Genomic DNA, 26,135 nt, shown 5'->3' on the forward strand with positions numbered 1-26,135 from the left:
AATGACGAGCGGGTCCTGCTTGTTGCATAATTCCCCCAGCTAACACAAAGGGACCAATTTTCTCCTGAAATAGAAAGGTAGTTTACATTACAATAGTTGAGGGCATGTGGGTGGAATGCAGACTTTTAGATAGAAACATACCAATTAATGTTGAGTGAAATTATAGAGGACAGACACAAAGTGTTCCTAGCCAGTGGTCAGTGCGCATCAGTCTGACTGCTGCAGCTCTCTTAATGAACATGACAAAAAACAATCAGTCCAAAATCAACAATTTAGTTTCTCTCTGTGGTGCCTGCTTTTGTTGTTCACAATTATAGAAAACACAACATCTTGTATAGAACTACATACCCCTTTTTTACTAAAGAAATAGTCAATTTTTTCTTTCTTTTTTTACTCAAAACTGTCCATACCAAGGTCTGCAGATTGGATGGTTTTTCCAATTAATTTTCTTTCTAGTTTAAGCAGCGCAAGCTAAATTTAATTGACCTGGTTTTTGTTTGTTTGTTTCTGGGTGAACTGCCCCTTTAAGCAGCATGATTGCCTAATGACCAGATACCACCATGTAACTGGAAGGTTACAGCTTCAACAAAGGGTAATTCTGTTTTATTACAACTCGGTTCTTATTTTCATACTTTTGGCCATTATTTCTATTGGTTATGATAACATTGTACTCATTAAAGTAATTGCTGGGGACACAGCAACATGGCTACATAAAGTCCAAAGTGGCAAGAAACCCAAGCAGTCAGACAACCAAATACAAGCCAAGTCTTGTAAACAAGCCAAGAGTTTAGTCAGATCATTGAAACTACTTTATTTGGAGGTAAAACATTGTAAAGCACTTGTAATAGCGGCAATACCTCATTGCACAGGACAAAATATGTAGAGTAGGTCAAAGTTAAACCTTTTTCAGTTATGTCACCGCATTACCAGATCTCAGCTATTACCGTATAGTTATTATTGTCGACAGGAGCAGTGATCCTAAACAAGTTATAAACCAGAATGACCCTTTAAATACAGATAGACATAAAACAGTATCCCAGCTCCAAAGGCACGACCAGCCCTGAGTATTTACCCACTGAGATCATAACTGTGTCAGACCAATGATACAATATTTAAGTCTAGTTAGTTAGATTCCCTATTGCCAACAAATACTTCACAGAACAGCATGGACTCAGCAAGTTACTACCCCATTTGTATATGTCTGAAGAAGAGGAGTACACCCACAGCTCCCAGAGAGCTTTTATAATTATACACACAGAAAGCATCTCAGGGCATCACTTTTACTCCTAAATCTCATTCATCTCGTTTAACTTTATCCTCTGGGAATTTAACCCCATCGTTAGAGCAATCAGCATTTAGATTAAAAATGTAAACACTCACTATAGATCTTCCTTTTTGTCAACTATTTGTCAGGTAAAAGCTCAGCATTGTGCCAATTAAGCCTCTGAGGCAACTCCAACTCAGAGTAAATTAATGAATGAGCGATGCTGTAACAGGCTCGTTTTGTTGTTGTTTTAAAGTTTCCATGTGGAGTAAGAACATAACGGGAAATTGTCAAGAAAAATCACTCTGATGAACAGCTAGGCATCAAAAGATTTTCATAAATGCAATGTCATTTCATTCAGAGACCACACTGTCCAAAATGCAATTCAGACTAAAAACACTATGCTACTGAGGCCCAAGAAGTAGATTTACTGGGTTATATGGATAACGTTGTGTCCAAGATTTGTTCTAGGTTTCACTTGGTTATCCAGATATCTCAGGAAACAGGTCTCTGATTAGATAAGCACCTCAGTCAGTCAGAAGCTGATTGAATGTACCATCTTGAAGGTCTTTTGTATCATCTATTCAAGAACTAGGATTATGTGTTTATATTTGCTGTAAAGGTTAGGTGCACAGTTTTCAACCTAGGAGTATGTGTTGTTAATTATTATTTTAGACTGAATAGCACAACTTTTCAATAGCTTTAGTTTAAAATACCCTCTCTTCTGCAGGTTTTTCAGTCCGATTGTAATGCCAGTTATAATTAAGAAAAGCCATATTGGTGTGGTGTTTAGTCATATCAAACACACAATATTAAAGTGAAGGACAGACAAAAGCCTTTGTCTACTCATTTCTGTCCAAGTGAAAATCTGGAGAATCTTAAATTAACACGTTTTAGCTCAGAATATGCAATGGCTATTTACTTGAAATGCCATATGTGGCTTTTCTCTCACATGCACATCCCTTTAAACTGCCCACACCCTCCAAGTGAGCAAGGCTCGCTGCGACAAGCTTGGGGTGATCTCTTGTTTGTTGGAAGATAAAGGATATGGGTATGACTGGACACACATTATAGGCTGTGTGGGTCATCAGGTGGTCTTTCAGGCTGCAGCTGCCATATGTATTTCAGAGGGAAGGACAGAAAAAGAACAAAAGGAGAAAAAACAAACAGAAATTAGCCTGTGCAAAGAGATAGCAGATGGGAGAAAGTTGAGAAGGTAAAATAACACACTATAACGGCTGAATAGAAAATGAAGGCGCTGGGTTTGAATGTGTGGGGATAATGTTGATGCTAGAGGCCAGATGCAAATAAAATGTAGTCACAGAGCTTTGCTGTCAGTATAGTGAAATGAATATTAATGGTCAGCCCACTGCTTGTCATCTTTCTCCTTGACTGATCATGGCAGCAGGCTGCACACTCCCCATAATCATGTCCACAATCTCAGAGGTGCTCCGGAGGATGACACAAAGAAGGTAATTATGCATTCATTCACACCTTCCTCTTTGGAAATGAAGTACATTTTATATCAAAACTCGCATCACCAACAGAGCTATGCCAACACACAGCCTTGTAAAAGTACACAAAACGCTTCTAACAAGATGCACAAATATTCAGTCAAACACAATATCTTTAAAAAAAGTCACTCACTTTGTGAGGTCTATGTGCTCATATAATTTCAATCCTTTGTCAGTTATTAATGAATGAAACTACTGCCCTTTGTAAACATGTCAAAAAGTATCTTTGAAATGAACAGAATTCCCTGTATGTTTGTGAAACAATCCTCCAACAAACAAAAACTTATTAGAAATGCAAATAATGGTTATAGCTTCAGTACAGCAAATGAAATACCTTTCAAGTAAAATTATTTTTTTTAACAAATACTCAGTTCAGTCATCTTGTATCATTTTGACAAACATCACTACTGTTTCAAGAAACTCAGGCTACCTGAATAAGTTCTGCAGATTTCAAGTGGTTTTCTGTCAGCAAAATCTAGCAGATTTGAATGCATTAACTCTAAAACTATAATTAAAAGACTAAAAAATATGTCTGGTTATATTCTATATTTTTATTATCAACAAATCCAATAAAAGGCCAAAATAGCAATGACTTGACCCCACTCACAAGTATTGCCTGTGTAGCCAAAGCTTGATGCATATCCCTTTGCACCATAAAGGGGAAGAATGAAAGTATTAAGAAACAGACCAACACATTGCTTGTTTTGGTCTTTTCATGGGATTTGTTCACAATAACCAAAATATAGAATGTCACCTGCCTTGTCCTTTAATATTTACACATTTGGACATGGACCCATAGTGAGACACTCTTGAATTTCAATCATTTACTCTTTCATCCTCAACTAATGTGTCTCACTGAACTTTTACTCCTCTCCTCCAACGGCACCCCACCACTCCTGAGTGGGAGCCTCCAGGCTCTTCTGGTTGGAGTCTCCATGAAGCGGCTCTTCTCTCTCTGCCTGCTGTCCACCGGTCTGCTCCCAGTCCAGGTCTTTAAACGAGGTTCCCCTGGAGCTTCTCCCTCTGTTGTTTCTATCTCCTTGATCCTGGATAGGCACAGAGTGGACAGAGGACGCTGCTAGGGACGTCCCTCTGCTGTCTGACAGGAGAACCCCACTCCCTGAGCTGTATTCACTGTTTGAGTCTGCACCCAGAGCAGTGATAAAACAAAAGGGAGGGGGTGGACAGATGGTGAGAGGACTTTTATAAACAAACGCCACATGAGAAAAGCTAGGCTGCCCAAAAATCCAGTGCTGGGATCCAACCAATATCTGCATGATTGTATTTTAGCTGCAATGTGACTTCAGTTCAGAATAATTATTATCTCTTCCACTTTTACTCCAGACTCAGCAATTATTTGGAAATCATATGCATGGAGGAAATGTATTCATGAATGTATCTATAAAATAAACAACTGTTGTATCAAATCTTTCCAAATATGCTTTAGAAAGATTGTTAAAATAGTTCATGGCCATAAAACAAGACTCTACAGCCACACGAGTAGCAAACATGCTTACATGATTACAAAGACAATGCTAACATGCTTATGTTTACAATGCTTATGTTTAGTGAAGCATGTGAGCTAACAAACATTTGCTCATTACCTCTAAACATACATGAGTATGTTTATGTATAAGTACAGCTGAGGCTCATTAGTTTTGCAGGTATTAAATAAGTTGAAATTTTGACCTGATGATGGCACTAGATGAAAAGTCAGGGGACCAACAAAGTTATTACAATTCATCCTGAGGTACACATTAATGTCTTTACCCAATTTAATTTAATTTCATCCATCCAACAGTTGTTGACACATTTCACTAAAAAATAAAAATGTCAACCTCATATATTTGTGGCACAAGAGGATCACCAAAGTCCGTCGGATTTATCCTCTGTACACACATTCATGGTTCCCAAAAATGTCATATAGTCTCTTCAGTCAAAGTGGTAGACTGACCGTCCATCAGAACAATATGAGTTGCCAAATGAGTTGCTACAAAGCTAATTAAGACGGGTGACTTTCCCACGCAGAAACACCAGTGAAGAATCTATCATGTTTTTTTTTATCCTCCGTGTCCTTCTTGGCTACTAGCAACTGCATGGAGGAGGGGTGGGGGTGCGTGCACGATCACGTAAGGCTTGTATCATGTTGTCGTTACTTAGAATTCCTCATGGGGGCGGCAGAAACTACGCACTATAGCTTTAAGAGATACTGAACCTTTGCAGTGACTCAGGTTTTCACTTCTCTGTTAGCTATGATGCATAACTTATACGTTTACTGTACTATAGTTTTTGATGGTAAATCGAACCAAAATACTACCAAACTGGAGGACACAAGCAAGATCATGGAGATCACCTTTCTTTAAACTTGCAAGCCTGTAGTTTAACTGTCCTTACAATTAGAAGAAATCCTTACTCACGTGTCCCTTACACATCCAGCTTGTTTTTTGCTCATGCTGTATTCCATTGTTATATTTTCATAAATGTATATGAAAATCTACAATTTGTTTAGAAATGACAAGAACTGTTGCATCTTGCACATTCAATTCAATTTAGGATGACTATTAACAAGGAACCAGGAAATCTATACAAAGTTCAACTCCAAAAATGTAGAAGCTGGGAAATACTTAATGCTTTTTCCCCTTTTATCCATGGAATGGTGGGTGTTGTACAGTATATCGTGCCTGTCACACATTTTTCTGGTTGATAACAAGTTCATTAACTCATGGGATGAGCAGCAACACCTTGTGCAGCGACTTAAAGTCATAACTCAAAATAGTGCACTGAAATGTTGTTAATTAGAAACTCCTGTATAAGATAAAGGTTTTCTGCTCTTTAATTGGAGTGGTACTGTAAATACAAGCACTTGACTCCTCAGTGTTTTTAGTTTGTTCCTTGCAGGTTAATAAAATCAATTTCCTCCCTGTGTGCAATTCTGTCGATCTTTGTGTGGCTGTGAGTGTTTCCACATAACACTCTTCAATACTTTTTAAATCAATATCTCCTTACACTAAGCCAGCCTGTTATTTACTGGAGACCAGATGATGATACACACAAGAACTAACCTTTCACATGAAAACAGTTGACAGAAGCCAGAAGGGGGCTAATCATCATGTTAGAGGTGATAAATACATTATGACATGGGACAAATTATCAGATGTAGCTGAGATTTGTAACAGAATGACAGGATGGCAAACTAAATCTTCTCACCACTGTGCATTTCAATTGAGGAATAATGTAAAAAGTATGACGTTTTTTAAATCGTCATTAAACTACAAAAGGTAGAAAACAGAACTATATGCTTCAGAGACATGTTTAATGTCATGCTTCTAAGCTAAATTTAAGAGACTTCCAACAAGCAACATACAAAAAGAGGAAATTGTGTTACATAGCAACATGCAAATAGTAAAGAACAATAAATAATTACTCTGAAAATGTAATCAGGAGCAACTTTGCTATGTTTATAAAGAAATGCAGTTTATGTGTGCTAAGCCTGCTGCTGTGTGTGCAATAATGCACTTAGTCAAAGACGTAAAGGCTCATGCTGTTGTGTCACACGTCCCTTAGAAAAGATGAGAGATATTGCAGTGGAAATCAGTTCATTGTTGACAGTGAATATGAGATGGGGGCCAGGATGGAGCACACACATGGGAGCTTGAACAAGAGAGAACTGAATTGCATGTAAACTGCATAGCTGAATGGATGATATATTATTTATTCCAGACAATAACATTGTGTACAGCGGACTATGACTATTTTCACCTTTTGGAAGAGAAGCTGTATACATGGGGAAAACACAATGTACATATAGAATGAACTCCTATTTATCTTCATAAAAATGCATTCAAAATTAAAATAAAAAACATCCATATTTGAATCTAGCCCCAAGCTCTCGCTGATTAATTTACACCTACCTCATGTGCATGTGATAGATGGAGCCAAGGAAAAAAAAAAACAATTTATGAAATAAAACATTAATAATATGCATACTGAGCTGTGATAGAGCAACAACTTTGGTTTCGTGTTGGTTTTCCTCTGCTGGTTGAACATCTACAGCAAGTGGCAAAATTTAATCACTCAATGGGGGGAAAAAAATTCCCATTTGGATTGAAAGATACACATTAGGGATAATATCTTAATCTTAATTTATTTTTTAAAAGGGAAAACCTTCGTATTTGATTGGAGGGGTTTAGTGGTGCCTTCAGGCATCGCTCTTTACATGTGTCTGAGTGACAGTTTATTCTACTAGTATTGGAATGAGACAGAGAAAGATGCTGCAGAATTTGAGTAGGTTCAGATTTAATGTGCAAACTCCAACATAAGATAATGATCATAATAAGGCTTATATCCACTATTACAGCTGCAGTTGGTAACTTTTACTGAAACCGTCCCTATATCCTGACAGTATCACATGAGACAGATAATCTGTGAAAAAAAATCATGTTCCTGTGCCTCCGCCTATTGTACCTAATGGCATTCGCAAGATTCACTGTGCCCGAAGGAAAACAACCAATCAGAATTGAGGACTCCCTAACACAATGTCAATCACTGCTAAAAATGCCCGCCTGCCAGAGCAAACTTTTTCAAAGAGGAGGCAGAGGAACGTGATATTTTTTTTTTAAATAATCTGTCTCATGTACTACTGTCAGGATATAGTGACAGTTTCAGCAAATATGCCAAAACATTTTTTTTTTTTTTATAAAAGTTACCAACTGAACCTTTAAGTAACAAAGCTTTTAAATAATAGTTTAAAATTTTGGTAAATATGGCTGAGAATACCACTCTCATGTATGTCCAGTAAGAAGCTTAAACCATAAAGGAATCAGGGAGTTAGCCTGACTCTGTCCAACGTATAAGAAATCTGCCTACTAGCACTTTCAAACAAACTAATTACCTTGGTATTATTATTGGTCTCTGCTTGTTGCCTGGCAACCTCATGGTGAGGACAACACTCTAGGAAACCACAGCTCCAGGCCGAGAAATATTTACAGCATGTTACCCTTCATACAATCACAACTAGTTATTTTTACATTCCCGTTTGTACACAAATAAACACATATAACATAATGTTTTAATATAACTAATTAGTGAGCTGTAGAGGTACTTGTAGGCAGATTTTTGAGAATGTTTTTAACAGTCAGTTAAAAATCACAGCCAGGCAGCGATCGGACAGCAGATAGCAGGTTGCAAAATGCGAGGCGCACTGCACTAACTTCTTTTTGGCGTCTTTTTGTTATGTAAGGCAACCATCAAATCACCCATCGTCAGCCAACCGTTATTTTGCAGACAGACAGATATGAGATTGGTAATGAGTCAACATTTTCATCTAACTAAAAAAAAAGCGAACACGTGTATTTCTCAAAATGTCTAAAACTATTCCTTTGGAGGAAAATGTTTAAATGCTGTGTCATTTACAGTATATGGTCAACATTCACCTTAAGGCCTTAAAGACTAGCAATTTGATGAAGATGTGTGACATGACTTGGACTTCAGATTTTACTCAACTACTTTGCTTTGATAAAGCTTGAGATATGACGTTTATTTGCCCCACAAGATTTTAAAATAGCTCCGGTGACAACTAACAAAGAGTTAACAATGTTAATGGCCAACTAAAACTAAATGTGGCACAACATCCACTCACTTGTGAATTGTGTGGTTCCAAAGAGTGAACTATGTTAGAAAATGTTTCTAGCCTGCTGTTGTATGACAGAGAGAGGAGCCATGTGAGGAGGCTGGGTTTTGATCCGGTCACTGAGACCAAAGATGCCCCCAGTGTCCCGAATGCTCCAATGATCTGGTTTATTTGATCCCATTGTGACAGGAGCATGGCTGCCTGTCACACTATCATTCACAGTCATGGACCCAACCCATGTGTCCCACCACACCTGTGACACATAAAAACAGTGAATTTGTCATTTCAGTCAATTTCATTCTGTTTTGTAGCAAAAAGTGGAGATCCAGATAGATGTTTGAGGTATGGATTCCTTTGGAAATATGACACTTAGGGCCCTATTTTAACGATCTGAAATGCAAGTATCAAACGCCAAACGCAAGTAGCTTTGTGAGCGGATCTCGGGCGCTGTTGCTATTATACCGGCGGGATAAATGACTCTTGCGCCTGAACCAAATCTGAAATGGGTTGGTCTGAAGTAGCTACATTACTCATAGGTGTGGTTTGGGCGTAACGTGCAATAAATCAATCAGAGTGTTATCTCACATTCCCGTTCCATGGCGGATTGCTATTATAATGACGGATTTTCTAGGTGCACGCTCTTAATACATCCATGGGCGCACGCCAGGAGCGGTTTACAGCTAAGGAGACCGACGTTGATTATTGATTTTTCTTTCTGACAAAATGTAAATAAATAAATGTCACAAAAACATACTTTCCGATGTTTTGGGCTCACTCTCACTGAATCACAAGGTTATGAATGCATGGTGATATTTTTGCAATGTAGTCTAACATTAGACCGAGATTACCTCACTATAGACGATGCAGCTCTTCTGTCTTTCCTCTCTCCCGTGCTGCTGCTGGGGCATTTGGGTTAAGTGGCATCGGCACATGCAGTTCAACATCACATCTCCTTAAGTCCTCTAATATTTCCTTTTTTATATTTATGTCATCAACACATCCATGATTCATGAAAATGTTGTGTAAAACAAGGTCATATTTTTCCTTGTATTTATGTATGGTTTGCAAAAATGGGAACTGCTGGGTCGGTGAGATGAGAGAAGCAAAGTGTATGCACGGTGTGCACACTCTACATTACGGCCAAGCATGCGCCCTTAAAATAGCATCTGAATTAGGCACCACTGACTTTAGACTAGGAAAAACCTAGTCTGTGGCGGAATTGTTTTCTGAAACTGCAAAATAGCACTAGGGAACATTTGCCCCGGAACACGCCTCCTCTTTTTGCTGAACCGCCCCCGGGAGTGCAAGTTCATTCCCTAATTTACCGACGTGAGTCTGTGGAGGGAAAAGTCCGCTGTACGTCGGGTGCAAAATAGGAATGATACATGCGTCGGTGTACAAAGTCAATTACACTGGGTGCAAGATAGGGCCCTGAGTGTGAGGGGTCAAATATACAAATATATTATAAATAACCTATTCTTACAACACCTGTTGAGGTAACTGAGTGGCTTTTAAAAAAAAATGCATTTTCAGTGTAAAATCACTCATTTTACTTTCAATTTAAAGTTAAAGTGCCCATATTATGAAAAAAAATCACTTTTCTGGGATTTGGGGTGTTATTTTGTGTCTCTGGTGACGCACGCATACAAACTTGGAAAATGTTGAATGTATTCTGCCTTCAGTCTCCGGGTGAGCTGGTCAAAATCGGCAGGGCCGTCTACGTCATCGGCCGAAACATTTGGTAAGCTAATACCACATCAGCTAGCTGTTTCTCCAACTTCGGTCAGTACAAGGCAGGATTAACCGGGAGATTTCTTCTAAACGAGGGCGCACTTCCAACTTTGCGTGGAATACCTGCAGACGAGGGACATATAAGTAGTTCTATACAATTTATTTTGTAGATTAGGGTGAACTCGTGTGTGTTGTAGCAGTGTTTTGCCATTGAGAATGAGGTGGCTAACCGCCAGCAGCGGTAGCTTCTAGCTAGTAGATCTTACCTAGCTACTGCGCATGTGCGAATCACAACAAAGATGGGATAGAAGTGAGATGCCTCACTATGTAGCTAAAACAGAGAGCTCAACACGCAGGGTCAAAAGAGGAGCTGCAGCAATGTGCAGTACAACAAAAAATATGGTGTTTTTTGAAAATTAAACCCTGTAAACCTATTCTGGTACAACCTCAAAATACAATTATGAACCTGAAAATGAGCATAATATGGGCACTTTAATTATTGACGAAGAATTGCACGCAACTACTTTTGGAGAGGCAACAATTACAGAGAAATTATAGTTAATGGAATATTCTTTTAAAGTTTGCGTTTTGGCGCATAACATAATATCAAAACAATCTTTCCTACTAAGAAAGGATGACCATTACGTTTGTAGAGCATCACTAAATTTCTGGCACCATCTCTCACATCATCCTTGAGCAGATATATGGAACTTCTGGCAGTTTGAGAATAATACAAAAGCAATTTGTTGGAAATTCAAAAAGTACTGTAGATTTTCCAAAAACTGGATGTGGACACGAATGCACCCTGAATAAATCAATCATTGTGCACTGTGCTCCTCAGTGGAGATACCACTGCACCAAACGGTGGAGGTTCATACTGATATCAATGTGTGGAAATCAACCGTATCTCATCTCACTTTTAAAACAAAGGAAAGTAGCAAATCCTCACTTTTGAGAGGCTGGAGTATTTTGGCTTGATGAATGAGTTAAACAAATAATCCATTATTAAAATTGTTGCTTATTAATTATCTGTTTTTCATAATCCAATCCTTACCTGTATTGTATTTGTAAACAACATTCTGACTGACATTCAAAATGAAATTGAAACTGTAACATGTGACCCCATGATTGTTTTTTTGCGGTTATTTTACCGTGCATTTGTGTCCTTTGAGTGTCTGCTGGGCTATATTTGGATTCATTGTATAGTTTGTTTGTATTGAATTGAATTGAACAATATGGCCTCTGCCACAAAGCTGTAGCAATTAGGTGCTATAAGGCTGTTATCAAAAGGCTTATTTTCACACTTCATGTCAACTCATGATTAGACTCGCTTCATCTCGCTTAAACCAGGATTGACTTTTGAAAACACTCCTTCACAAGCTTTTATGTCTCATGAGGATAAATTAGTGTCAAGTGGAATTGTGCTAAAGTACTTGTGCGTCTTTAACATTGAAAGCAAGTTTTCCATATGGTGTTTGTATTGCTGTGGACAGCCCCTTGGTGAGTGGTAGCACACTTTCACCAGAAGCTGCTGTGTCTGGGCTTTTCATTAACACCTAGAAAGGTGTCAATCACAGTTTGCTTCTGCGGGGCTGCTCATAAACAAAACAGCAGTAGAAACAAGGTCCAATTCTCCTGGGTCCCACCCAAGCGGCAACTGCCATGGCTGAATGCTGAAGCCAAAACACAGGTGCCTTAACATGCTGCTTTAATGGCCATCAGAAAGTAGCTGACTGTATAGAACTGACGAAGAAAACATATTCTTATATTTCACTCAGGAGTTGGCAGACCAAAAAAACAAAGCCAAAAAGAGAGCAAATATTAGACTTCAAGTTGCCAGGTGGCCAAAAACATGCATGGCAACTGTTTGCTAACACATTCACCATATCAATGATAATATGTCACTGTTGTTTAAAGGTTGTTAAGGAGCAAGCCTGTGGTCCTGCGTAGATTAACTTAACAGGGCTTTGAATCCTCCTAGGTTTACCTGTAAGTACAAAAAAATGTAAATTTTGGTACAGCATGAAATATAGTTACCTGAGACTTCTGAGTCACTGTGCAATTCCTCTTGTTCTGACAGCCTCCTTTCTACCGGTCGGATTTCAGGCACGTAGAAATCTCCCTGACGGGCCAAGGGGGCCATGAACTGGATCTGACCCTCTCTGTAGATCTGAAGGAATGGGTGTGCACACAGCCTCCTTTCCTGAGAGAGATCATTTAAATTGGCGAGTATAAAAAGCAAATTCATGATTTACAACAAATATAATACATAACATTAACACACGTGTTTCCTTTAAAGTTTGGGTGTTTAGTAGTAATTTAACGGCACAATTCAGTCATATACATGCAAATTTAAATCTGAAGGTGCAAAGTCATCAATGTTATAGGGCTGCAACTAACAATTATTTTCATAGTCAATTAATCTGTTGATTTTTTTCTCGATTAATCGATTAGTTGTTTGGTCTATAAATTGTCAGAAAATGGTGAAAATTGTGGATCAGTGTTTCCCAAAAGCCAAAGATGACGTCCTCAAATGTCTTCAAATGGTTTTGTCCACAACTCAAAGATATTCAGTTTACTGTCACAGAGGAGAGAAGAAACTAGAAAATATTCACATTTAAGAGGCTGGGATCAGAGAATTTTGACTTTTGTCTTAAAAAATTACAAAATAGTTTGCGAATTAATTTTGGAGTTGACAACTAATGGAATAAACGATTAATCTTTGCAGCTCTACAATGTTAGATCAGTATCAGAATCAACTTTATTGGCCAGGTGTACTTATGCATACAATACATTTGACAGTTTAGAGTAGAGATAAAAAAAGTCCCATCAACACTTATTAACATTGTCCATAACATGTAATGGACAGAGAAAACACCATAGTAGGATACAAGCGCAGACATGTCAATAATCCCACAAGTCCAGTCAATGATGAGTGAAAATGACTTGATTTCATTGTGAGCCTCACCACTCCACCCCCTGAACTAACATTAATCTCTTTGTTTCGTCTATACACCCCACATGCAACACATCTTAGATCTGTCTTCATGAATGTTCAGCCTCCAAACGCCACCTCTGTTTAAAATGCTGTTCTTCTTCTATTACTTGCCTCCCTCCTCCAGAAGTGAGAAGTCTCACTTGACAGAGACCACTCCACTTCTCCGGGCTCATTAACCTTTCATACACCATGTTTTATTATTCCGCGCATGCACATCCAATGTCTGTATCTTTCACCCTTTTGGCATATGCTAAATGTCGAGCAAAACAAGAATCACATTGCAGCTACAGTGCAATATCTCAATGGGATACATCCTTTAAAGTTAATTTGTTTTAATTTGCTAAAATTGATGTCAGTTTTCATTAGGCCTACTAATTTACTGATGCCAAAGTGTAACAGATTTGTAGGTTTGATGCAAGTTAACAAATAAATGACCTGAATGTTGATTATTATCTGATGTGATATTTTTCCTTTAGACTAAACCATAAGCAATATTATTTTCTTATGGTGAAAAAGGATAAGGATTCAGAGAAAGTCATGACACAGAGAATTTAAAATAATGCTACTTATTGAAAGAGGGTGTGGCTGGGCTGCTGGATAGCTCACCTGGTAGAGCGAGCGCCCATATATAGAGGTTTACTCCTCAACGCAGTGGCTGCGGGTTCGACTCCGACCTGCAGCCCTTTGCTGTATGTCATTCCCCCTCTCTCTCCCCTTTCATGTCTTCAGCTGTCCTATAAAAAAAATAAAGGCCTAAAATGTCTATCTGATCTTGTCTATCTGAAAAATAAATAAAGAGGGTGTGGCTTGTGTACATTAATTTGAGAATAGAAGCATGGTATTATGGTGATGAAGACCTCTGTAGTACACCTTGTCGTATTCCTGCATCTCCGAACCCCAGGTTTCATCACTGGTTTGAACTATTTAGCCAAAGTAATTAAGACCATAAATCATTTCTTACACTATGGGAAATTAATGTCATTTCTCCAAGAGTTGACACTGATCAGATTATGATTATTTCTTGTCATATCCTAAGAGTAGTCCCTGTCCCTTACTGACTTTCCAGTTTCAAGGAAAGTGGAAGTGGTGACAGGTTACTGTTTAATGGAACAGCAACGTCGCACACGAAGGATCTGATAAGCAGGCTTGCAGACTGAACAGACACACATAAGATAGATTCTTTATAGGAGACAGCTGACTTATTTTAAACCTCTAGCCTATCATCTTGTTCACCATCTGTCTCTCAGCCCAATTATGACAGCAGTGTCGTTCCTCTCACTGCTGTCTGCAGGAACAACGTTGTCAGTTTCAGTGATTTCAGCAGCATCAACTATTGGTGCATATTTCCTACAGGAACGTCTGTGTATCCTCATTGGCTTGGCTAATCAGATACTGCTACATATTGCATATTTATGTGCACGCATACAAGCAGACACACGCACAAAGTTAACTTTTGCATTTCAGATTCTATCAATAAATGATCAAATGTGAAATTGAGGTATAGTGCAGACACACTGTTGGTACAACAGCTACATAGAGGGGTACAGCCTTAATATTTCACTGGCAAATTCTGATTTGTCACAATGTTTTTTTGCTTTTTGAGTACAATGGATGCACAAGACATTTGATTTGGGTGGTGCTGACTGTTACACAACCAAGGACTGAACAGAAACTAACAATTACAGTGCTGTAGAATAAGATTGACCAAATAAGAGCCAACTCAACAGTCTAATGACACACTTAAAAGATCAAAGCACAAAAAGCATTGTATGCTAAGGATGGGCTTTAAAAGCACTGCATTTACCCCTAAAGGACAATACTAGAAATGCCTAACTAAAAATTCATTCATTGAGCACCTAACAGAGAGAGGGGCTCTTTTATACAAATCCTGTACAGCCTACATCCTGCTAAGAATTAGCAAGGTTTTCCTGATAATTCAGGAGGCTACATAAGATGTCCAAATTTATAATGGCATTCATAACAACAATTTTGGATTTGCCTCGCCGTGTTTATAGGGTCCTGGCCCCAGGTCTCATGTCATTGGGACATTATTTACATTATGGGAAATGAAAACATTGTAAGGAAATTGAGTTTACAATGGAAATGAGGGAACATCACGCAATAATGGGACCTAATGAGACCTTCAAGACACTTCAGGTCAAAAACTGATTCTGGCTTTCTCATAATGTAAAAGAAAACTACAATAGGACAAAACAACTCATCAGGGCCTACTGCTCAGCCACCCATGTTTTGTGCTACTTGAATATAAGTCACTTGGCTTCCCCATCATTTCTCTGCGATGCTTTATTTTGTTTAAATTAAGGTATTGGTTAAATTCTTACAATGTATACTCGTCTCCAGTCCATGATCGTTGGTCATGATTTTTGAAACAAACTGCTTTCCTTGCCACATTAAATTGTTTTGATTTTGTGACCGATGCCCCCATCATTTTAGGTTTCTTGACACCTTATTTTACTTTTAACTTATGTATTCAGATAGAAAACTATTAAAACTACTGTGTTTCTGCTCAAAGCTGAATAAAGATGTGCATCTGCCTTTGTAACAGATTATTTCAAGGTTTTTCATGTATTCTTTCCATTATTTTGTTTGCCTAACCACTGTACAACCACTAAAAATGAACCCAAAGTCAAATAAATTCCTGGTAGAAACAGAAAGCAGAAGCTGCATAAGCACATTCAAGTTAATTAATTAATGAAAAAGTAAAACTGCTCCTTGGCAGGGGGTGGAGGGGTGAGTACTTCTGAGTTTTTCAGACCAACAATGACGGCCAGACAAGTGAGTGAAGAATAAAAAAATGCTAAATGCTAATTCACTCTGAATAGAATAATATTCAGCAAGAGGGTTCCCCCAGTGTGTGCTCTTAACAGAACTTGCTGTTTTTATTGCTTAATGGAAGTTCTCCAGGAAGTTAGTAACAAGGGTACTGTTTTAAAATAAAATACTTTAATTTAGCTTAAACTATGAATCAAGACATAACCAAGACATATTTTTTGCATTTAACAACCATAACTTAACTGATGCATCTGTTTAATGCCTAAAATCATTGTTATATATTTAGTTTATTTTATTAGCATGTACAGTAAATAATACACATTTAGCTAAGAATATGACCAGACTATGACCCAAGTGTCAAAGCTGTACAGAAAGGCAGATGAAATAATGTGTATGCAAAAATGAGGGAGCCTAGCCCAGCAGCAGGGCAGCAAGCATCACAATTGGGGCCTGGATTTGGGTCTCACTCTCCACCCAAGCACCAGATGTGCACTTGTACATAATGTGCATTTTTGTTTAACTTAAGAAATGTTTAGAGCTGAAATGATCAGTTGAATACTCAATTGAGATTGAGAGAAAGTTAATTGGCAATGGCAACTATCTTGATAATCAATCATTAAAGGGATTTTTCATGCAGAAATGCCAAACATTCTTTTGATCCAGCTTCTTAATCATAAGGAGTTGCTGCTTTTCTTCATCTTATGTGATAGCAAACTGAATATCTTTTGGGGTTGAACGGTTGGTCACTGAAAACAGGCATTTTGGAGATGTGATGTTAGGCTGTAGGAAGATGTGAATGTGATTTTTGCCTATATTCTGATATTTTATTCACCAAACTAATTCATTAATTGATTAATTGAGAAAATCATCAGCATTAAATTAAAGAAAATAATCATTAGCCGCAGCCCTACAGTGTTTTTTTAACTTTATAATGAGAGCTGAGAAGATCTTTATATTTTGTGCACTCACACATGGAGCATATCACTTACAGTCACTGCTAGGGGAGTAAACCAAACAGTCTATCCCAGAGAGCCTAGCTATACAGTGAGGTTAGATTATCTGTGTCTTATAGAAAACCTGGGACAGAGGGCAGGCAAATAATTGGACACGCAGTGGAATCGCTAAGACAAACTGTGAACAGTAGGCTTTTCAATTGGGTAGGGGATTGAAGATAGTGTAGTTATTGATTTTTGTCTGATTTTCTCCATACTCTTCTCCTGTAGTATCAGGGCCTCGAAAGCCCAGTAGAACACTTCAGGCAGTCCAGAGTAACAGGGTCATAGTAAGGTGATTTTTTTCTTCACATTCTCCACGGCACATAAATGGCAATATTTTTGGACAGAAAGATATTATTTAGTTGCTCAGGCATGAAAGCATTATTACATTGTAGCATTATTAAGGGAAAAGACATGGGAAATTAAAGGGCCAACAGAACATGACCTCACCTTACTTTGATTGTTTCAAAATTTGAAGAAAAGAAAGAAACTGAAGCAGAATTGGATATATCCATCTATGCTTCATGTTGCTGAACACTTGTTTTAAGTCTGTACAGACATATTGTGTCACTAAAGTCCACCCTCGCCACGAAATGCAGAACACTTGATGAATCACAAATGGGTAAATAAGATGATTCTGACCATCACCATCAATGTGTTTCAAAATTAAGACCAAATATGGAGAACAGCAGTAACCCATCCTCGCTTGTTTAGACGCATCTTCAGGAGTAGCTGCTTCACTTCACAAACTTTTTTTAAAGCACACATCAGCCCGTGCCAAAGCTGTCATGGGGAACCATTCAAAAGTACCAAGTAAGCTCAGTTAATGGGTTATAAAAAGCTTAGTCTGGCTTACCGGATGTACAGTTTTAGGATAAAGCCTGACATCTGGCGTGTGGTCCCTCCACTTCCGCTATCTCCGCTTACTTTTTTTTGAAAGGGCACCGTCACTGCATCGGGGGCTTAGCGCCGCCCAGGACAGCTGTGATGGGTTTTAAGAAATACAAACAAGCCAGAGCGTTTTGATGGGCGGTTATAGCCAGACAATACTTCAGCACTGACACAGCGACATGAAGATAGGTCTGGCAATGCGAGACCACATAAAGCTTAAATACTGAGCTAAGTCCTGAGGGAACTGGTGAAGAATGTTCGACATGAAGAAAAGGATGTGCTAGTGTCCTCTCTGTCCAGGTTCCTAGCCTAGGGAACAACATGGGCACATGTGATGTATCTGCACAGGGTTCCTGTGCAGATACATCACATGTGCCCTTGGATAAATAAGTAAAACTGTACAGGGTATTTTTAGAGCATAATACAAGATTTCTGGTCCCCCCCCCCCCTCCCAGCACATCAAAGCTATACACTTACATTTGATATGTTGCTTTTTCCTGGAAAGTCATTAAGGCTCTGTACGCCGCACATACATGTATAATTCCACAAAGCACACATTTATTGTATTCAAATGTTTACTGTTGTAGTTGGGTAATGCACTGATCACATTATGGGCCACATATTTACATGCACACTAAAACCTGATTCCTGATAATAATAAAAGAAACAGACTAAGGCAGTATTAAGGTTGAGTAAAGATTTTTACACGATTTGGAGTTTAGTTTAATAAAAGAAATGGAACTGGAGTCTTGGATGGAGCTGTCAGAGAGAAGGATACTGAGGAGTGTTATGGACAATGCTTCTCATTCCCTGCATGTCACACACTACAATCATATCAGAGCTCTTTCAGCCGTAGACAACAAGGTGCACACGCCACATCAAACTGTTTAACTCCCCCCCCCCTTCTGCAGCAAGGACAGCTGAGAACAATAACATCAACGTCAACATCAATGTGCAATATTACATTTTTATCACTTTTCAATATTATTGGCAATACTATTTTTCTATTTAAGATGACTTATTTTACTAAATGTATCTTACTTTTACTGTTAATAGACAATGGTGTCAGAATTGCTTCTTATACTCTTTACATTCATTACTCTATTGTTTTTATTCTTATGTTGTTTCTTTTTGAGCAATCTCTGGCACAAGAAAGTACTTTCATATCTTAAACCTACATTGTGTAATTTTTTTAGTTGATTCTTAGCAAAAACCCCTTTGCTCTTTCACAAATATGTGCTCATTCATGTGTAATTACTTCCACCAACTAATCAAAGTATTCTCGTAAGCGTAGAATCTGCCATTTAGAATCATTCAGAATACATATGAGCGAGTCGCTCGAATGACGGCCAGCATGTTGCACCTCCATCTTTAAAATACATTAGCCAAAGAGGGACATACCTCCGCCTTTCGCCCTTTTACACTCAGTGGCACCCCGCACCGTGACGAATGCCAGGGGGAGATTACTTGCCAGGGAAGCGAAAAAGATAATTAAAACGACAACGCGACAGGCAAAGCAACAAGACCAAAGTTAATATTAGAGTGGCTAGAACAGCTGCGTGTAAACGATGAAGATACTAAGAGCTAATTTCGGGTTCGGCCACCTTAGGACATAAAACGCGATCAGAATGGGAGGGGCTATAAAGTAATATTCAGTTGGTTGTCATATACAATTTCACTGCTAGATGGGAGAAATTCTTACACAATGTAGCTTTAAAAAAACTTAATTTTTCTTGAGTGCTATTTGTGTTTATTAATTAATCAAAACAAATTAAGCAATCAAACTAAATTGTGTGAAGGCCAAGAGCGATATGAAAGATTGACTAGCAATATAGGTATGTTCAATGGGGTCTGCTTACTGTAATTTTGATTGTAATCAGAGTAAAATAACAGTTTATGTGTTAACAGGTTATGATTATATTATTAGAGTGCATTTAAACATCTCAAAGAGAAATGCAGATTGCCAAAGAACAATATCTTTAGATATTTCCAGTTAAGACAATTACACTAACTCAATAAACCAGAGGCAGCTGAAAACATAGGTGTGCACAGGGTCAGTACATATCATTTCCTATAATTATGATTAATATAAGCTATAATCAATTTGAATAGGGCTTGTGTTTTCAAGTTGAAGAGTATATTTAAACATTGTTTACATCAATGACAAAAATAAATATGTTTTTCCCATTATTTTCATTTATTTTTTTACAGCTTTTTGTCTCAAGAATTACATGTTTAAGGTTAAATTGTTTTCCTAATCTGTTTTACTGCAATTTCCCTTAGGAGCAGCAATTCAGTGTTGGACAATAAGAAGAGTAAATTTCTCTCCAGTGAGGAGCTGGAGGGGAAGACAGCACCAAAGCGCACTCTGAGATATTTTATAAGTGCATAAAGAGGGACTCTGGGATGGTGTGACAAATATACATTTGGTCACCAGAAGAGTGTTCAACAAGGGAAAAAGAAGTCGCGTTGTCGTTTTAATTATCTTTTTCGCTTCCCTGGCAAGTAATCTCCCCCTGGCATTCGTCACGGTGCGGGGTGCCACTGAGTGTAAAAGGGCGAAAGGCGGAGGTATGTCCCTCTTTGGCTAATGTATTACTGTAGAAGCACAATAACCAAAGTCAAACCTGACATACAAATAAAGCCTACTGTATCTTATGCACAAGCTACGAGTGGTGCTTCTGTAGAGGAGCATTAACTCGCTCCCAACACACAAAGAATTATAATTAAGAGTTCCCAGGTGACTTTGGATGAATCACATCTACTTTGAATTTTCATGAATCTCCCTTTATCCGGTGGCTCGGTTTAGGAACGGCCACAAATGCATACTATATCCTTAGTCCAAATAACGGGAACCTGTTCTCCTAGGCACAACTCCCCCAAAATGACACCTTAGATGATTAGAAGATAAAGAATCATAATCAGTGGGAATAATCAACTGAATGTCAGACCCTGTGTGTAATAAAGGTGTTGTTATGTTCCAATTAGTTCCTGCAATTTACGGTTATCTTCATCAATTTATCAGTCAATTATTTATATTATTAAAGCAGCCATATTATGCTCATTTTCAGGTTCAAAATTGTATTTTAAGGTTGTACCAGAATAGGTTTACATGGTTTAATTTTCAAAAAACACCATATTTTTGTTGTACTGCAGTGCTCTCTCTCACTGCTGCAGATCCTCTTTTTACCTGGTCTCTGTTTTAGCTACAGAGTGAGACCTCTTTTCTTCTTCTTCTTCTGTACTATCTTTGATTGCACTTGCACATGCCCAGCAAGCCCCCAGGAAGAGCGCCGAGTCTAAAAGCCACCATGGGCTTAGCGGATAACGGTGGTACTGCACCCCATGGCCCAGAAAGACTTTTCACATAGACTTTGCATGGCGGAAGAAACGTCTATATTTCAGCGGATAATTTGTTTCTGGGTATATCAACTTACCAGCCCGAACACTGAAAGGGTCCTTGTTTAAAACGTTACGTTTTTAACATTTTTAACATTCACTAGAAGCGAATCCAGAATTATTAAATTTGGCATGATGAACGCGCATAGTGGATGCGAGCAGAGCCGCGGGACTGCGCCCACCCGCTCACATGACTGTTCTCCCGAGCTCATGTAGCTAGCTGTAATAATGGAGCTATATGGTTGTAATTCACCATGTGTTCTATGAATACGTTCATGGTATTATCTTATGAAGTCATGATACATCCCAGGGATGTATGTATGTAGCTGCTGTAAAGCCTGTTAGCTACGTGGATCTAACGTCATTAGCGTTTCCCAAACTGGCGGGCTATCGGCTAGCTAGCTAGTTGCTAACATCAGGGGTAGCTAGCATGGCTGTATTAAGATCTATACATAACTAGCTATATGCCTACATAACGTTACTACAGACATAGTGATTACATCGCCCGGTTCTCTCTTATGATACATCCGAGGGCTGTATGCTGTAAAGCTTGTAACGTGGATGAGAGCTGAAGCCATGGATGAGCTCTGTTCACGAAACTGCAGGCTAACAGCTAGCTAGCGCTAGTTAGTAGGTAGCTAGCTAGTAGCACAACATAATTATTAAATCTCCTTGGTTGTCTAGCTAAATACATCTACCGTTTATTTAGCTAAGCATGTAAACGATCGGGAACAACGAAAACAATGTTTAACGTTAGTGAATATTTTAGACAATGAAAACGGCGAGTTCATGAGTTCGCCACTTGTAAGAGACACGACAGAGAAGCTCATGAACGCGCATGTTGCTACCGGTTGCTACGACAACACAAACAAATTGTTGCTAGTGCGCATGCCCATCGTGAGCCAACCAGCGTTATGGGCCAACAATGCGGAAGAGCCGAGCTCCATGTTTGCTTTATGCGCTTTTGAGCACTCTCATTGGAACGTACGGGGCTTCCCGCCGAACACTGTATCCAGTTCTCTTAATACATCCATGATGCCCAGTAGCTCAGATGTAGATCATGTCAGCTAGCTAGCTCCATAGACAGTAAAAGAAAGGCTGTTTCTACAACTTCGGTCAGTTACAAGGCAGGATTAACTGGGAGACTTCTAAATGAGGGCGCACATGTAAGTAGTTCTTTTGTAGATTATGGTGAACTTGTGTGTGTTGTAGTAGGGCTTTGCTATTGAGAACGAGGTAGCATGCTAGCGTTAGCATGCTAGCGTTAGCATTAGCGTTAGCATGCTAACGCTACGAGCTAATGGTTGCGGTTAGCCTGCTCGTTTCGGCTTGTGACGTAGAAAGCTGTGCTGATTTTGAACAGCTCACCCAGAGACTGAAGGCAGGACACATTCAGAAACTGTATCTCACTCTAAACAGCATGGGTGGATTTCTTTCAAAGTTTGTATTGTGTGTGGAAGCACCAGAGACACAACATAACACCCCAAATCCCAGAAAAAGTGATTTTTTTCATAATATGGGCACTTTAATCAAATAAATTATGTATATATAAACAGAAAACAATAAAATAAATGACCAGCACTTTCTCTCACAGACCAAACTTGTTTTGTTTTGTCTGAACAATAGTCTACCACCCAGAGATATGCAACTTACAAAAACAAAGAATAGCAAAACTGTAAGTATCCAGATAAGAATCACTTCTCCACAGAAGCAAACAGGCAGTCTGTCAAACCGAAAACATGTTGACAGAGAAGCTTGCCCCTTACAGATAATGGTGATAACACCTCAACTGCCATGCCTATCAGGTTAGACGTGTGTGCAGCAGTAACATAGGGAGGAAGTGATGAAATGCTGCTCATGTAAAATCACAAAGTAACGTAAATGTAATGAAGGAAGTAGTAAAGTCACCTCATTGGAATTTTAGTTGAGATAATATTTCAATATTTTTTAAATATGTTTTAGGTTTATGTGCAAATATGTGCTCCACCCATAATTTAATTTTATCTGCTATAGAGTTCTTGCATGTGGTGGTGAGAATAATATGTTACAGAGATAACTAAGGTTTGAAATCAAAACCCTTCCCAGCATCTGACTGTGTCTAAAAGAAGCAAAGTTTGAAATGACACCAAATCCCAGGTGGCATTGCACCTCCTGTATCAGAGAGAAAGAGTCTGCCTAGATGAGATAAAGACAGTGAAACATTGATGTAGAGAAGTGAAGATCTGCTGCCCACGGGGAGATAGATGGGAGCAAAACAGCCAACAAATGATCATTCTGAGTATAGAGACGGATACCAACAACAACCTCTGCCTCAACAATGGCCCCTTGTCTCCTGAGGAGAAAGGCAAAAGCAACTGAACACTGTGCTGTCAGCAGTGAAGAAGACAGTTTATGAGACAAAGTGGTAGATAAGTGCTCACAACCATTGTAGTTTACTGGATTTAGATAATCTGCAAACATGGCTAGGGGAATCTTCAGACTGTACAAAACACTGCGTCTCTTGGGTGTTGCGACGCAACAGGTCCCACTCCGTGCAACACAGATACTCCTGTTCGGTGGCCATAGCTTCACAATGTCTGCAGGTACACCACCAGTTTCCCGAAGTACGAGACTCTGTTGCGGCATAGCTCTCTCTCTCGTAGCCCTTTCACGGAGCTCCTGCAGCTCTTCGTTCAATAAACTGTCGGTTCTCAATGCTTCGGTTAACATGTAGGGACCCTCACTATGCTACCGTTGAAGTTTGGTGATATTTTGAGCCTTTTTAGTGGTATAAATAGCGATTTGTTTTTACTTTCCCTGTGCCCCGAATACTAGCTTTGTAAGCTAACCAGCGGTCCGCGCTAGCTTCGTCCAAGCTACAAACACAATCAATTAGCATGAAAACATGTCCTTTAAGACACATAAATCCAGGGTGTACTCATGCATGTGCATACAATACTAGAGAGTCTGACATCTGAACTAGCAAGATAATGTCAGTTACAAAATATTGTTGTTGTTACAAGTGTTTGATTGGCCTTTGCCTTGTCAGGGCCACATTTCTGACTGGGAGAAAACACAGTCTAGTAGTGGAATGGAGCTGATTTTCTATGAGTGGGTCCCTGTTTTTTGTTAATCTTATGTATGTGTACGAGAACGCACAAACACGCGATACACATTCCTGCCAATGGTTTCCCACTATTCCAATGACCAACAGGTGGCGGTAACATGCCAAGAAACACAGCAATGCACCAATACAGACAGGGAAGAAGAAGACTGCTTTGCAAATGTTTTATGAAAACAGTAATGCATTCAACCCATTTGTTAGATGTGTTTTGGTGAGTAAAACTGACTGTAATTTTGTTTGTTTACAAAAAAAAAAAAACACAGGCCACCTTTAAGTATCATGTATTTTCCAAATTTAAAATCATTTTGAAAAATCTTTCACAAAATGGACACTAAATGAATCCTAGCCTGTTTTTTTCTAAAGGCAAGTTTGTATGTTTTCCTCTAATAATTACAATGCAAATTATATTATCATATGACTTTTGGATCTGGAAAGTGGTAGAATTCTTTGAGTTTTCTTGTCTTTACGAATGGATATAAGACGACCGTAGCAGGCTACCAGTGTTAAATGCATAAGAGTTATTCCTTTAGGATCCTTTCCTTTAACTGCACTGTGTCAACTTTCACATGTTAAATTTAAAGCGTTTTCCTCCAGTGTTAGTTAGTGAGGTTTGTGGCTGATGGTTATGGTTTCACAGATGAACAACATCTATTTGCAAATATACATCTTCAAAATACAACTAGTGTCAAAAGGCTTGAGGCCTATCATCCATCAAAGCTTGAGTATCCACTCAAACTTTTTGAAATTGAAAACCAAGATATAATTTGGTGCCAAATGCTGCAGGGGACACTACCAACTGCAGTAAGTCAACCTGATGGTTGATAATGACGGCAGGCTTTCCATGGCTGCAGGGAACAGAGTCTCTCTTACAGATAACATGACCACAACACCATGCCTTCTATCTTATCCCACAGGACATTGCCGTTATTCTTAACACAGAGAAAAACAGAAACTGGGAAATGGAATTGAACCGTCGCCAAAATTTGAACCCCGACTGGTACTAAAAAAAGAGCACTTAAATTGCACTCAGCACTCCGCTGACATAAATTGCAATCTTATAACATTTGACTAAAGATGGACACTTTTAGACAGATTTATCGAGATATCGTCTTTTTAATTTCACACATTCTTCTTCCTTGTCTAAACCTGCCGCCTACATTACCCACAATACAACTTGACCACCTTCAGTTTGGTGGGAGATTCTGGAGTGTTATGCTAGTAGTGGCTAATGAAGCCTCGAGCCACTAGCCTCAAGCAGAGAAGAGGAGCGGGCTACAGAGGTCTCGTAAACTCACTTCTTTCTAACTCCACACCCTCTGATATTTTTCTTTTATTCTCAAACTTAGTCTTCAGAACCAACTGCCGCTGACTCACTCGAGGCAATTTATCTTTAATTTATGCGCAGCTCCTCTTTTTTCACATATGCAGAAGTACTCCCCAAGACATGTTAACAGACTTTGATGTGTGAAATTGATGGAGTTTCAGAATTTTAGTCAGACAAAGTGCAACGGTGACCTTTGGATCGAAATGACCATCTGCTGACACTGTGTTAACTACTAAATGTGGAAATCAAGGAGCACTGCAAAGCCAACACTAGCACTCAGTGGCAACAAAGAATGTGTAATTCAGGGTGACATTTGAGCGCTTCCTGTGTGTTAATGACAGTAATCTGTAAGATTATGGAGGATACCACTCCATCAGTGGCATGGACCCTCCTTTCCCTAGCAATTTTCTTTCCCTTTATTTATTTGCCTTCACTTCTCGAACCATATCCAATAATGATTTGCTTTGTCACATGGTTATTCTGAATGTTAACAC

At 38.8% G+C, this 26,135-nt stretch overlaps 1 protein-coding gene across 1 annotated transcript in view; it reads right to left on the bottom strand.

The window, feature by feature from the left end:
* Positions 1-2,751: 2,751 nt before the first annotated feature.
* Positions 2,752-26,135, bottom strand: part of LOC116051242 (testis-expressed protein 264) — a 40,548-nt gene continuing 17,164 nt past the window's right edge. The window contains exons 3-4 of the mRNA XM_031301499.2: positions 12,176-12,341; positions 2,752-3,922 (exon numbers count right to left, since the gene is read on the bottom strand). Of these exons, the coding sequence (XP_031157359.1) occupies positions 3,642-3,922; positions 12,176-12,341 (447 nt within the window). The 3' untranslated portion in view covers positions 2,752-3,641. The remainder of the gene's footprint in view (positions 3,923-12,175; positions 12,342-26,135) is intronic.

This window comes from Sander lucioperca, chromosome 6, assembly GCF_008315115.2.
Source record: "Sander lucioperca isolate FBNREF2018 chromosome 6, SLUC_FBN_1.2, whole genome shotgun sequence".
Taxonomy (NCBI): domain Eukaryota; kingdom Metazoa; phylum Chordata; class Actinopteri; order Perciformes; family Percidae; genus Sander; species Sander lucioperca.